Below are 12,840 nucleotides of genomic sequence, written 5' to 3'. Positions count from 1 at the left end.
GGCATTGTGGAAGGTCCAGAGAGACACTTGCAGCTCCAGAGTTGCAGGTTGGAGACCCCTGATGTCGTGTTTGTAAACCAAAACTTACTGAAAATGTTAATTAATCGCAGCATGTCATGCAATTAATCGCGATTAAAAATTTTAATCGTTGCCCAGCACTAATGTATGTATATATATATATATATATATATATATATATATATATATAAATTAGCTTGTTTACTTTTAAGCATTAACTTGATGTCTAAACCACTTTAAGTTGGGGTGGCGCTAAAAAGAGAAATACAAAATATGCAGATAATAAACATCTGCAACTGAGCTGCTTTTACAAACCGGCTAGAGGTTAAAAAAAAATTGTAAAGCACTTTTTATTGCAATGTTTTTCTATAAAAAAGTGCTTTAGAAGTGTTGATTTAGAAATGAAAGGAAGAACTGTGATACAAATATAAAAAAGTATATTATACCCATTATACCATAATATATATATATATATACACACTCTTAATTGAAACAGATATTTCATCCAAGGCAAAGGAAAAATGACTATAAAGATTCATTTTCATGTATTTGAGGCAGCTTTTTTGTATTTCATCCACCTGTTTAGTAAAGATGCACTTTCTGTCATTAGAGCTGGTGGTTATAGACCATTTCATCATGTATTTACCATCAATGCATCCTGAAAGTCTGTTGCCCTGCAATTTAAACCTCTTTATTATAACCTTCCTAACATGGCACACTAATGCATTCTTGACAGAGGATAATTCAGATTTGAGCTCAGAGTGCTGCTCTGGCTGGCCCTTGCTGGCAAACACTTTTGGAGTTGAATATTCCTCTAAGGCAAATCAAATTCCTCTGGGTACACAGAGTCCCTCCACAGCTAGCGACTGTTTGAGCGTGAAATAAAATGTGCGGTGATAACCTGTCAACAGCACAGATTAAAAAAAAAAAAGGAAAAGAAAGTTTGGTTTTTCAGAAGCATGCAGTGTTTTACTTTGACGTACCAGGCTGATTGGACAAGAGATGGTAGTACAATAATCTGAGGAGACAGAGCATGCTACAGTAGTTCAGTGTATATCAACTTTTAAAGTAAAGAAAGCAGCAAATTAAACAGAGGACAAAACTTTTTAAGCTTTTGCTCGAAGTACAAGAGAGCCTGTGGCCGAACATTAAATAATTTACCTCAAACCAAGAATGGTTGACAACTGAGTGAGTGATTAAATGAACCACAACGGATTACCTGGTTCTACTTTAATTTCATCTCATGCCTAAAAACCGATTTCTGTCTATAATTAACAACTTTAACTGTTTTCTCTACCGTTTGGCTGAGGAAATGTTTCAGTGACAATAATGGATCTTTTAAGAATGTGTGGAGGTAAATCTTCCTGAGCCATCTCTACTACTAGGTTTAGGTATGCAAAAGTAAATATTTACTATTATTCTTTCCATTTTTGACCATTTAACTATTGTGACCATACTATTAACTGTTATTTAAACCATTAGTTAAGAAAAATGTATTCTTATTTTTTGGTCCCAAGAAACATTTTTCTCTTACTTCTTTCTAAGTGCAAACATTAAAGGGTTAAATGCTCCTTTATTGTGCACCCAAAATGATCAAAAATACAGAAAAGATTTTTTTTTCTTTAACTCTTCACTTATTGTTTTAGTTTTTAAAAGTAGATCCTTTGTTTGTTCTTTTGTTTCTATTGTTTAATTCATCTTGTCCATGTGAAGAAAGACACTTGCGTAAATAACGACACTAACTAGAGGTTAAAGTTCTTTTAGTTTTGTATTTTTTGCACCACAGTGATAAAAACTGAGAACACTGTTAAAGACTGAATGAAGACGGCATCGCTGCACAAACTAAGAGCTTCAAATTAATACATTTCACTGTTAATGTATTTTCTTATATGTATTAATATATTTTTGTTGTATTGTTTGGATTGTGTTGTTATTTTTGTGGTTTTCTGACTTTTAAAAAAGATCAAAAACAGTATTGAATATTGAGCACCCTCCTTAGTATCTGTATCAAGTTTGAAGTTTTAGTATCATAACAACCCTGGTATTACATCACCTTCCCATTTAACAAAACTCTACATGCATTTAGGAAATTAGGACACTTTATTGTTGAAGCTTGGTAGGTGGGATTCTTTCCCATTCTCTCTCAGCTCAACAGTTCGGGGTCACCATTGTTGTATTTTAAGCTTCATAATGCACCACACATTTTCAGTGGGAGACAGGTCTGGCCAGCAGGCAGGTGAGTCTAGTACCCACTTTTTTTTTTTTTTTTCTTTTACACTACAACACCATGCTGTTGTAACGTTGCTGGTCACAATTCTCCATCACGAGAACTGCATTTTGTGTTTTCTTCACAGCTACTTCAACATGGTTGTAAAGAGGAGGGGTCATAGAAACGTACTGGCTGGATGATGAGGTCAGTATTCCCAGTACAGAGTCCAACAAAAAAGAACATGCAACTGTTCTGGTCCTATTTAACAGAGTTTAAGCTTGTCTATGGACGTGCTGCAGATTGCTGCTTCACTGCCTGCTGACGGTGGGACTGTTGATCCTCAAAGCCAAAAACAAGAGGCGCTCAGAAGCCATTTTCAGATTGCTTATTCAAAGCAGGACAGATGTGAGGCAGGTGTGCAGCGGAGGTGGTTACAGAGCCAGAACATGTGTTTAAGGGGCGGCTGGCATGGCAGAAAATGAATTTTTTTTAGCAACAATTTTAAATTGAACCTTTAAAAACATTAATGATATCGAAGTGTGGTACAGTGTGGTGTTTCTGTCATTGGATTGCCCATCAGCTCAACTTTCTGAGATGTGTTGGGGTGTTGGTACCTTTCCTGGCCATCTGAGCTTCCCGTGATCCCGGTGGAGCGTTGATGTCTCCGGTGCCCTGGAAGTAGATGTATTTCTTCACAGTGATGAGGTTCGGTGCAAACTTCCAGACATCCTCTCGGTCATCAATGATGCAGACCATCGAATCGCCGCAGGGAAAAAGGTTCCTGTCATGGAGGAGGACGCACAAAATACTGGTTTAAAAAATAAATAAAAAAAAAAGGTATTTTACTTCAGGACAGATGCTAAAGTTGATGATGACGCTGCCACAACTGAGATATTACTGAACATAATTGTTACCCTTAACAATAACATCATGTATTGATTGAAAATGATCAAATTAAAACATTAGAATTACTATTTGTACCAATAATGAAAGATAAAGAAAAGCTGTGAGCTGTAGAGATATTTGGATGATTTCACTGCTGCTGACAGCAGATCATCAGAGCAAATCCTCTCACAACCTTTTAATAAAAGCTTTGTTGTTGTTGTTGAACAAAAAAAGTCCACACAGAAAGAAAGGACAGAAGCAGGATCACCACAGACCGGTCCGGGTCTTTTCAGGCACTCAGTTTCTTTCCTTGAGAAAATAGTAAAACAACCTGTTTCTTTCGTCAACTAAAATGAAGTATCAAATAATAAACCGTCATCTGATGGAAGAGACGAGTAACAAGTGCCTAGGTTTCTTCTTTTCAGTCGGAAAAATTCACGTGACCCAGACGTTATCTGTGCTTCATGATGATGGTGATGATGATGGATCACTGAGATAAAGACAAACAGAACTAAATATTTTTGTGCTTTTATGTGGTGGAAGTTTTTCTGTTTTTATCTTTTTTGTGCCCACCAGCATCTGTGGACGTGAAGCAGCTGGACCGATGATGCTCGCAGCTCTTCAACACAAGTTGAGTCGACTATTTAACTCTTATTTTTGATGTTATAGAACTTTTAGATCTGACTCTAAATTTAGGCCAGATAGGAATATTAAGTCCAGCTGTGATGGATATAGTTAGAGTGGAGCGTGCGCACCAAGCCTAAATAGATAAATCTTTAATAAATTAAAAAATTGTGTGTCTAATACTCTTCTGTTGGCATTCATCTTTATTGCAATAACATCCTTCTTTTTGTTATCTGACCATCTTTCTATCACTTATCAGCAAAAGAAAAAAGAACAGTTTGTTTATTCATTTAGTCTTTTATGACCGATTCATTTAATTCAGGAAGCAAAAAATAGAAAAATGTGGTTTTCATTTTTCCTTTCAAAGTAAAAAGAAAGAAAGAAAACCTGAAAAGCACAGTGTGTGAGGTTGATCCCACTGTCGTGTTTAGCAGAGTGAAGTTCCCACCTAAGATTCCCCGTTTTGGAGAACGGATCGATGCATTCATCTCTGGAAAGGATTCTGTGAGAGAAAAGCTTCTTTTCAGGATCCAAAAAGCCTGAAAGGAAAGACGAAAAATGCAGATTTAAAGGGTGGCTAAGCTGAACTTCCTTATCTTCTTAGTAGCAATTTCACTACAGGAAAACTTGAATAGAAAACAGCCTTTTGAAGTTCTACTCATCACATTTTTTCTTCTGTTTTTTAATACAACCAAATGAATTTTTTTGGATTTCTTAATATATTTAAGAAGAATTTGACAGTCTATAATGAAAACACAGAGAGAGATCTAACGTCGCTGAAAGAGACACCCGCTGAAGAAGCAGTGACAACCCCAACAGAAGCTGTCAGTAAAAGGATGAGGATGCCGACCTCCCTGCACCAGGGTCAGCAGTAAAATCCAATTCAAAATGCATTAAACTTTCATCATATGGAGGCAGAACAGAACCTGACCAAAGTTTCTCTTATTATAAATATAATGATGAAAGATGGCATCACACAAATAAGATACCGTGCACACACTCTGCCTGCACTTCAATATAAGCAAAATAATGTTTCCAATAAGAAGGAAAGTAGCAGCTAAACGTAAAGTGTAAATTGCTAAATTACCCACAGTTCCAACTAAAATGTTCATGCAAAACTTTTCTGGCTTTAATATTGCGTTTTGCACATTTAACCCAGCTATCTGCAATACATTAAATCCACAACAACTCAACACAACATAATCTGGATTACTGATGAGCAGACACCTCCCTCTTATGGACACAAACAGGAAGTACAAGTGGAGCACTTCACAAAGCTGGATATACTGTTTCAGCTAAAGAACTTGGTGAATGAATGAAATCTGTGCCTATAGTAGTGCATTTCACTATGTAATTGGTGCATTTTAGAGCTCTTGTCCCTGTAGGGGCTGTAAACTGTGAAGTAATGAGTCCATTACCAGCGATGGTGTGTGCATAGAGGCGGCTCCCAAATGTGAAGACATGCAACTCATAGAGTTTGGCAATTTTCTCCAGGAACTCCTTGCAGTGTGGGCGTAGTCGTGTGTGAAGCATAGGCTCCCCTCGCCCGAGCTGGAAGTGGAAAATGCCCTGAAGGAAATGCAATAACACAAAAAAACATACTGAATAGGAAAGATATGAACGTCTGTTCCCACTGCAAGATTTTTATAGACAGAATATAAAACTTGATTAAATGAAGCAGTTTATGCAAATTACGTTAAAAGATTCCTACTAGATTGTGTTTACGATGGCCTGCAAGAGCAAATTAAGAGCATTAAAGTGAGTAATAAAACCATTAAAGGCTTAAGTGTGGATTAACTGAACTTTTTACACTGCACAAATGTTACACAACACAAGTCAGGGCGAGGCTGATCAGCCTGTGTTTGTGTGTGTTTGTGTGTGTGTGTGTGTGTGTGTGTGTGCGTGTGTGTGAGCTACATCCACAACACTGCCTAAAATAAAACACTGCCATCACGGGTTTGTTCATATTTCAGTGTATTTTCCCTCCACAGAACAGAAAACACCGGCATGCTGGTGTTAAATCAAACGTTTGCTTGGGTCGTCACAATGTCAGATTAACAATAATAATATTATCAATAGAAAACCTGAAAAGACATATTGCTATTAACTAGCACATATTATTCTAGTTTTTCTTCTTTTTTTTAATGTGGAAGTTGAATTAGACTCAAAATAAGAGACACATTCACCGGCCACTTTATTAGGTCCAACTGTTCGGTTGATTGTTAGCACAAATATCTAATCAGCCAATCACGTGGCAGCAACTCAGCGCATTTGGTCATGTAAACATGATCAAAACCACTTGCTAAAGTTCAAACTGAGCATCAGAATGAGCATAAAAGGGGATTTAGGTGACTTTGAATGTGGCATGGTTGCTGGTCTGAGTATTTCAGAAACTGTTGATCTACTGGGATTTTCACACAACCATCTCTGGGATTTACAGAGATGGTCTGGAAAAGAGAAAATATCCAGTGAGCAGCAGTTGTCTGGACCAGAATACTTTGATATCATGATCATCATCAATATTAGTAACAGTGACGGGTTTAACAGGATGAGACGAGGAAGTTGTACCTTGTTGGACATACGCTGGCAGTGCTGCTCAGTGGTGTGGATCAGCGTCTGGTCCAGATCCACCATGAGGACCAGTTTTTTGTTCCTGTGGAGTCTCTGTTGGTCTTCTCTGCCAAGCTGCTCTGCTTGCTGTTAGAATGAAAGATGAGATTAGGTTTGGACATTTTTTAATGGCTGTATGTTTGGTTTCTGATGGATCAAACAGCTTCTTTGCATTTGCTTTTCAGTAAAAGCAACAATTTATTCCAGAATCCAGAAGTTTTTAATGGATTCTTCAGGTCTGTCTTTAATGTTTTATTTCAGCATTTTATGTGTCAGTAATCTGGTGTAGAAAACCACGGTAAAATGTTAAAACAAAATAGTTTTAATCAAACTTAAAGTCCAAACTGCAGAAATTTTACAAATGAAAACGTTTACATGGACTAAATCATGTTCACGACATCTGAATATCGAATATAAATAAATGTTATCCTTTTTAAAGATTAATTAAAGACACACTACGTAACTTTCCAACGTTAAAACCCTGCATTCTGGATCCGTTTGATGGCACAGTGATACAGTATCTTTTATGTGTCTGAGGCCATTTTTCTTCCGGGACGCCGTGTGACATTCCACATGCTAGCAAGGGTATACAGGCGTTTAGAACCTGCACCGTTGCAGACTCAGCAGAGAAAAAGAGGAGAAGTAAGAAGGAAAGGGAAATTAGCCGTTGTTAAGGGGCGCCTCGCTGAGAAAAATCTGCCACAGTTCTGTAGTTCGTCTTTAATAATTTGTAAATACATCAGTTAATAAACAATCTTTCAGTGTAAAGTATGATCCAAACACTGAGATCATTTTCAAGTATTGAAGGTGTCTCCATGATATGACTCACCTCAGAGCTGACCATCAGTTCAGGGACGCTGTGCACCATGGAGACTGTTGCTGTGGAGATGGGAGTTTGCTGGTTCCCATTTGTCCCCTGGAGCCTGGCAAGAAAAAACATAATAATCATTTAAAGAAGAGAAAAACAGAGCGGGAGTCATCCCTTTTGCGCATCTTTCGGGGTCTTGAGCATAATGTGACTGTGAGAAGAAAAATCAACCAAGCTGCTAAACTCAGCAGCCACTCAGTTTGCAGACTTCTGGGCTACTTCAGACTTAAGTTTATTTTTTGTTTTGTTTATTTATTTGGCCATGAGACATGAAAACATAAGATCTTTTACCTAAGATTTCTGTGCCACCAGGTGTCTGCATCCTACAACCACAAAATGCAACCTCTAACATCGTCTTTTAAGCAATACTTTTATAAACAAATGACACATTCACACTTTAAGATAACAAAATGGCACCGAGGTTGTTTTTAAACAAGTAAAATGACATTTTCTTCTGATTCTAACACAATGGAATATTCTGACACTCAGTGATCTGTGGCGCCACCTGATGGTAGCAAATGAAAGAGTCCACCACAAATAACCATCAGTCAGAAAGTGTCAGTAACTCTAACATCCCCAAGATGATTAAATTCTGTTTTTCTTACTTATTGCTGCTGAAACTCATCAGATACATTAACTTTTAGATTATTTAGAGGATCACACTGAGTTAGCAAAGACTGCTGTAAGAAATCCACCCGTGAGTGAACGTGTCTGATGGTAACTGGAGGAAATAAAAACAGATTATCAGTATAGAGTGTCAAAAAGCGAGAGTACTTACTGAGTCAGGTCTTGGCCGCATTCAGCACATAAGCCTTTCATGACTATGGGATGGCTGCATTCCTCAATTCTGACAATGACACCTCTAAAAGACAAAAAAGGGATGTATTAGTTGAAATGATAAAAAGTAGGCTATCATTCAGCAGTTCTAGCTTTTTAAAGGATTCTCGTTTATCTAACATTTACAGCAAGTCTAAATATACTTGACACGTTCACTAACAAAGTAGCTACAGTTGCCACGGCGATAGCTGATGTAAACAAACCTTTTATAAAACTGGAAGTTGAGTATGTTTCCGTTTATTTTTATTCTGTTAGTTGTTTTGTAGGAGGGGGGTGCTTATTAAACATTATGAGTGGCTAAAACATTTCTGATGTAACCATTTCATTGCTGATCTTCAGAAAACAGATTTATTTCTCTTCCTGTTGCCCAAGTACCAGTTTCCACAACAAAGCAGTATGAATTTTCTAAATCTGAAGGGGGGGTTACAGGATGCCACTGAATGCAGCGTGAGCCCCAGCCACAGCTAATCCAACCAGTCAAACTTTGCTTTAGAGCTGCTCACTTTTAATGTTAAAATTAAAATGTATTTTAATTTAAATTTTCCACTGATGGAAACTTAAAACTCTACTTAAACTAAGGAAAAAAAAACAGATAAAAAATTATAGGTGCAGAATTAGATGTCTTCAGTGTCCTTGGGTATATGTCTGAGACATTTTTTCATGGAACATATTTGCTCAACTTGAATTTTATGGCAACAACTCGTCTCTAAAAAGTAGTTCCAGTGTGATGTTTAGCATTGTAGCATTCCCTCTCCTTTTAACAACTGTGTGTAAACATCTGGGAAGTGAGGAGATAAGTTGCTGGAGTGCTTTTCAACAGTCCACTGATAACAAGCTGGATGGTCCCTCTCCTCTTTAGTCTGCAGGACAAATCGTCCATGGTTTCCCAAAAGAACTTCAAAATTTGATCCATCTGACCAGACTATTTTAAATTAACTTTGGTCCAGAGAAGACGGTGGTGTTTCTGGATAATGTTTACATATGGCTCCTTCTTTACACAATAGAGCTTTAACCTGCACTTGTGGATTTCATGGTAAACGTTTCACAGACAGTAATTTCTGGAAGTGTTCCTGGGTCCATGCAGTGATTTTCAGTTAGGAGTCATGTCTGTTTTTAGAACAGTGCTGCATTAAGACCTTCAGTGTTGTCCCATGCTCACAGAGATTCCTCCAGATTCTCTGAATATTCTGAAATCTTACATTGTAGACAGTCATCTTCAAAGTTTTTGCCATTTCATGTTAAGGAACATTTTCCTAAAATTGCTCCACAATTTTTAGACACAGTTAGTATAAGCTTGGTGAACATAGGCCCATCTTTGTGTTTCCAATTAACTTACTGATTACCTTACTCCTTCAGTTGTTTTTTTATGTTTATACATTTTCAATTAAATGATAAAATGTATCCGTTTATTATATATACATGTACACACAGACACATACATACATACACATACACATACACATATATATATATATATATATATATATATATATATATATATATATATATATATATATATACACACACATTTAAAGTTAGAGGATGCAGTTAAAGTAAAAAAAAAAAAAAAGAAAAAAAGAAAGAAACAACTTTTTCAAATTAAATACTACACCTCTCTTCCACCTGTCAACTAGCTTGTACACACTTGGCGCACGCGAGGGGCTCCTGCGTCAAGGCAAAGAGCACGAGACAGCACTCCACGTGGTTTTGACTTCAAAATAAAAAGTGTCTGAAAAGCGTTACAACACATTTATCAAAGTGATGCGTTAAACAACCGCATAATATTTGTTCTGCATCCGCTTTTAACTCGTTTCATCTTCCAAGGTAAAACTCAGTCCGGAAAAAGCTCAGAAACGTTTTGGGGAAAGGGTATTGCTCTTGTTTCGAAGAGGTTAAAACTCTTCTTGTTTATTTTGAGTGACTTGGCTCAGTTAGCAAACAAGCTAACGTTACGTTAGCCCAGTTAGCTTCCGAGCTAATTGACGTGCAAGTCAGTGCAAAAGCCATTCTAAAACTCAGGTGTCATACTGGCTGTAGCCTTTCAAAGTAGGAGCCAGGTCGGCTAACATTACTTAGAGGTTTAAGAAGCAGAGTGACTCACCCGGGAGGAATAATTTGTCCAACCTGACAGCATAGCTCCTTTACTATTCCAGCACGGTCCGATTTCACCTTCTTCTCTGGCATCCTGGCAGCTTCTGCCCCCTTCTCCCGAGGTACAGGGACACACAGTGCTATCACAGAGTCCACGTTAACAAGAGACCCCGGTTTGACTTTCCACTCCAGAAGCCGTAGAGGGAGAGCTCCTGTCGGCCAGCACATATCCGCCACCTGCACCGTGGGGCCCTCCACTGCTGCACCGCCGCCGCTAGAATCTGCAGGAGGATCCTCCATCTGCCCTGCACGCTGCAAAAAAAAAGTCCCTTTAATTTTAAGCAGTGGTCCACTTAAAACTTATCCACCAGGCCTCGCGACGGCCCGTGTATCATTAAAACGTGCAAACCTTGGGCATAAAAGAAAATTAAGAGAAGTGTGCTGGATATTTAAACACTGAAGCTTCCACAGTCAGCTTCGTTCGCTCTTCCCGCCCGTAAACAGGAAAGCGCAACACTGCAGCGACACGGTCATCACAGCATCCGGTATACCGGAAAAAGCCAGTTTCTACCAGGATGTCAAAATAAAACCACTGATTAAATACTATCTTCAAATAGTCTATTTTTAAAACTTTTTATACAATGTTTCTATACTTATTATGATTGTTAATTATTGTGTTTTGTTGCAAATAATCCAACAATATTTAATTATTTAGGTGTAAGAAATTTTATTTAAGTGGAGGATAGTTTAATTATTTCTTTAAATAATTTTGAAGGTAAAACGTCAATTCCGGTTTTCTTGCCGTTTGACAACTTAAAGACAACTCTAACTCTCTCTCCCCTCTCTCTGTATGTATATATATATATATATATATATATATATATATATATATATATATATATATATATAGAAGGTAAGAACTCATATTCAAAATAAAGGATGTGCAATGCTATGTTAACACTGATTAAGCTGTCTCTCTACAAGAAATCCAACAATATTGAACCTGACTGAATCATTATGTTAAGTAAAGATCTCTGTTCAATCTCTAGTTGAACCTGGTTGAGACAACATCTCCTGAAGAGAAGAGCAGACAGCACACACTGTTTCTACACTTTATCCAGGGGCAGTTTTTATCTGGTCCAGCATTTCTCATGTCTGTTCTGTTTTCTTTTTCTCTGAAACACAGTGTAGGATCAATGCTGCTCTAATATTAATCACCCTGCTGGACTATGGATGTTTATTTTATTTACAAATTACACTTTTGGAAGTATTCAACGTGTCCACACTCACCGATTACTGTAAACTCACTGCATAGCTTTTTAGTGGTTTAAAGATGTTGCACATCTAGAGGATTTACGGTAAGCACAATCATATATGGGCCGGTCTGGGCCAAAATGCCATAACCAATTTTTTGTTCCAGTCCACCCCTGCCTGTGACTGACACACATCTGGTAGCACAAGAGTGAGTTCCAACAGGAAAATATCGCAACTGGCACATTTTTAGGAGCTCTACCCATACATTTAACTGTGTTGCTCATTCTACAGACATATGATCCTTAAATGTTATACCTCATTTTAATGCAATCTTATTATGAACTGCATCTTAAAAATTTATTTAATCATAGTATGATCATATTAAAAAAGAAAAACCTCAACATCAAGCTCATGAATCTGACACGAGGACCATGTAACCCGTGGGACATGAACTGATGTAACACTGTGTAACATGTGTACAATACTATACAACTCTATTGTGTCGTGCAGGTTTGTATATTTGTTTGTGAGTGCACTTCTTTAAACTACAGTCATGTGTTCGTTTCTTGTAAAGCTCCCTTATTATATCTTTTTTAACAATTTCATATGAGTATCAGAGGTCCAACAACTTTGTTTTCCATTGTTATCAGTATCCATCACTGGGGGCAGTGGGGTTTTTTTCCCCTTTGTGTCCTCACAAAGGGAAAGAACACAGACTCACCCGTTTGAACACACATTCACCAAAAAGTAGAGCAAGCAAGTGAGAGAGGAGACTGAAATTTCTCACTTTGGGCCTCATACACAGGTTGTGAGGACACATATGACTGCTAGAAAACCTTCAGAAAGTAAATTCTGCATAATATGGGACCTTTAAAAATGACTGATTTAAGCTGCAGTATCAGTGTGTATCTAGTCTGGGTTAAAATGCCGACTATTTAGTCAAGTAATTTCTAATTAATTCTGTTGACTTCATGACTTTAACTAATTTACGCCGCAGGCTGAAACTGGAATTTAAAAAAAGATTGAAAAGGTTGATACGAATTTTATCTCTACCACACTGTTTGGACAAGGGCATGCCCTTGCGCCGCCACTCCATATGATCGCTGACGTTTTTTTTTTTCGGTCCCTCCTACCTGAGAGTAAACTATGAAGATGCTTCTGCCCCTTCAGCATATCGCATGTTAACACCTCTCAATGACATATCCAGAACTATGATTATCTGTATGAGGCGTTTGAGCAGTTTTCAAAGATAAAGCCTCAACGTCATAGTATGAACAAAGATAGTGAATCTCAATCTTTAAAAAATGTATAAAAATGCCTTTTTTTATTAAAACGAGTATTCAGGCTAAGAAGCTACTTCAAGCGAAAACGGAAGTCGAAAGGGGTTAAACATCTAGCGCTTCCTTACTTAACTCTTGGGTTAAACAAAATTAAGCATGCTAGC

At 37.5% G+C, this 12,840-nt stretch overlaps 1 protein-coding gene across 1 annotated transcript in view; it reads right to left on the bottom strand.

Moving 5' to 3' along the window:
- The window catches only part of ctdp1 (CTD (carboxy-terminal domain, RNA polymerase II, polypeptide A) phosphatase, subunit 1), a 95,739-nt gene extending 85,085 nt beyond the window's left edge, over positions 1-10,654 (bottom strand). Inside the window, exons 1-8 of the mRNA XM_042012605.1 lie at positions 10,552-10,654; positions 10,153-10,454; positions 7,993-8,076; positions 7,176-7,269; positions 6,305-6,433; positions 5,155-5,305; positions 4,185-4,275; positions 2,842-3,008 (exon numbers count right to left, since the gene is read on the bottom strand). Coding sequence (XP_041868539.1) covers positions 2,842-3,008; positions 4,185-4,275; positions 5,155-5,305; positions 6,305-6,433; positions 7,176-7,269; positions 7,993-8,076; positions 10,153-10,454; positions 10,552-10,560 — 1,027 coding nt within the window. The 5' untranslated portion in view covers positions 10,561-10,654. The remainder of the gene's footprint in view (positions 1-2,841; positions 3,009-4,184; positions 4,276-5,154; positions 5,306-6,304; positions 6,434-7,175; positions 7,270-7,992; positions 8,077-10,152; positions 10,455-10,551) is intronic.
- Between the last annotated feature and the right edge of the window lie 2,186 nt (positions 10,655-12,840).

Source organism: Melanotaenia boesemani, chromosome 17, assembly GCF_017639745.1.
Source record: "Melanotaenia boesemani isolate fMelBoe1 chromosome 17, fMelBoe1.pri, whole genome shotgun sequence".
NCBI classification, from domain to species: Eukaryota; Metazoa; Chordata; class Actinopteri; order Atheriniformes; family Melanotaeniidae; genus Melanotaenia; species Melanotaenia boesemani.
The sequence above is the reverse complement of the archived record's forward strand: the minus strand, read 5'-3'. Positions and strand labels throughout refer to the sequence as shown.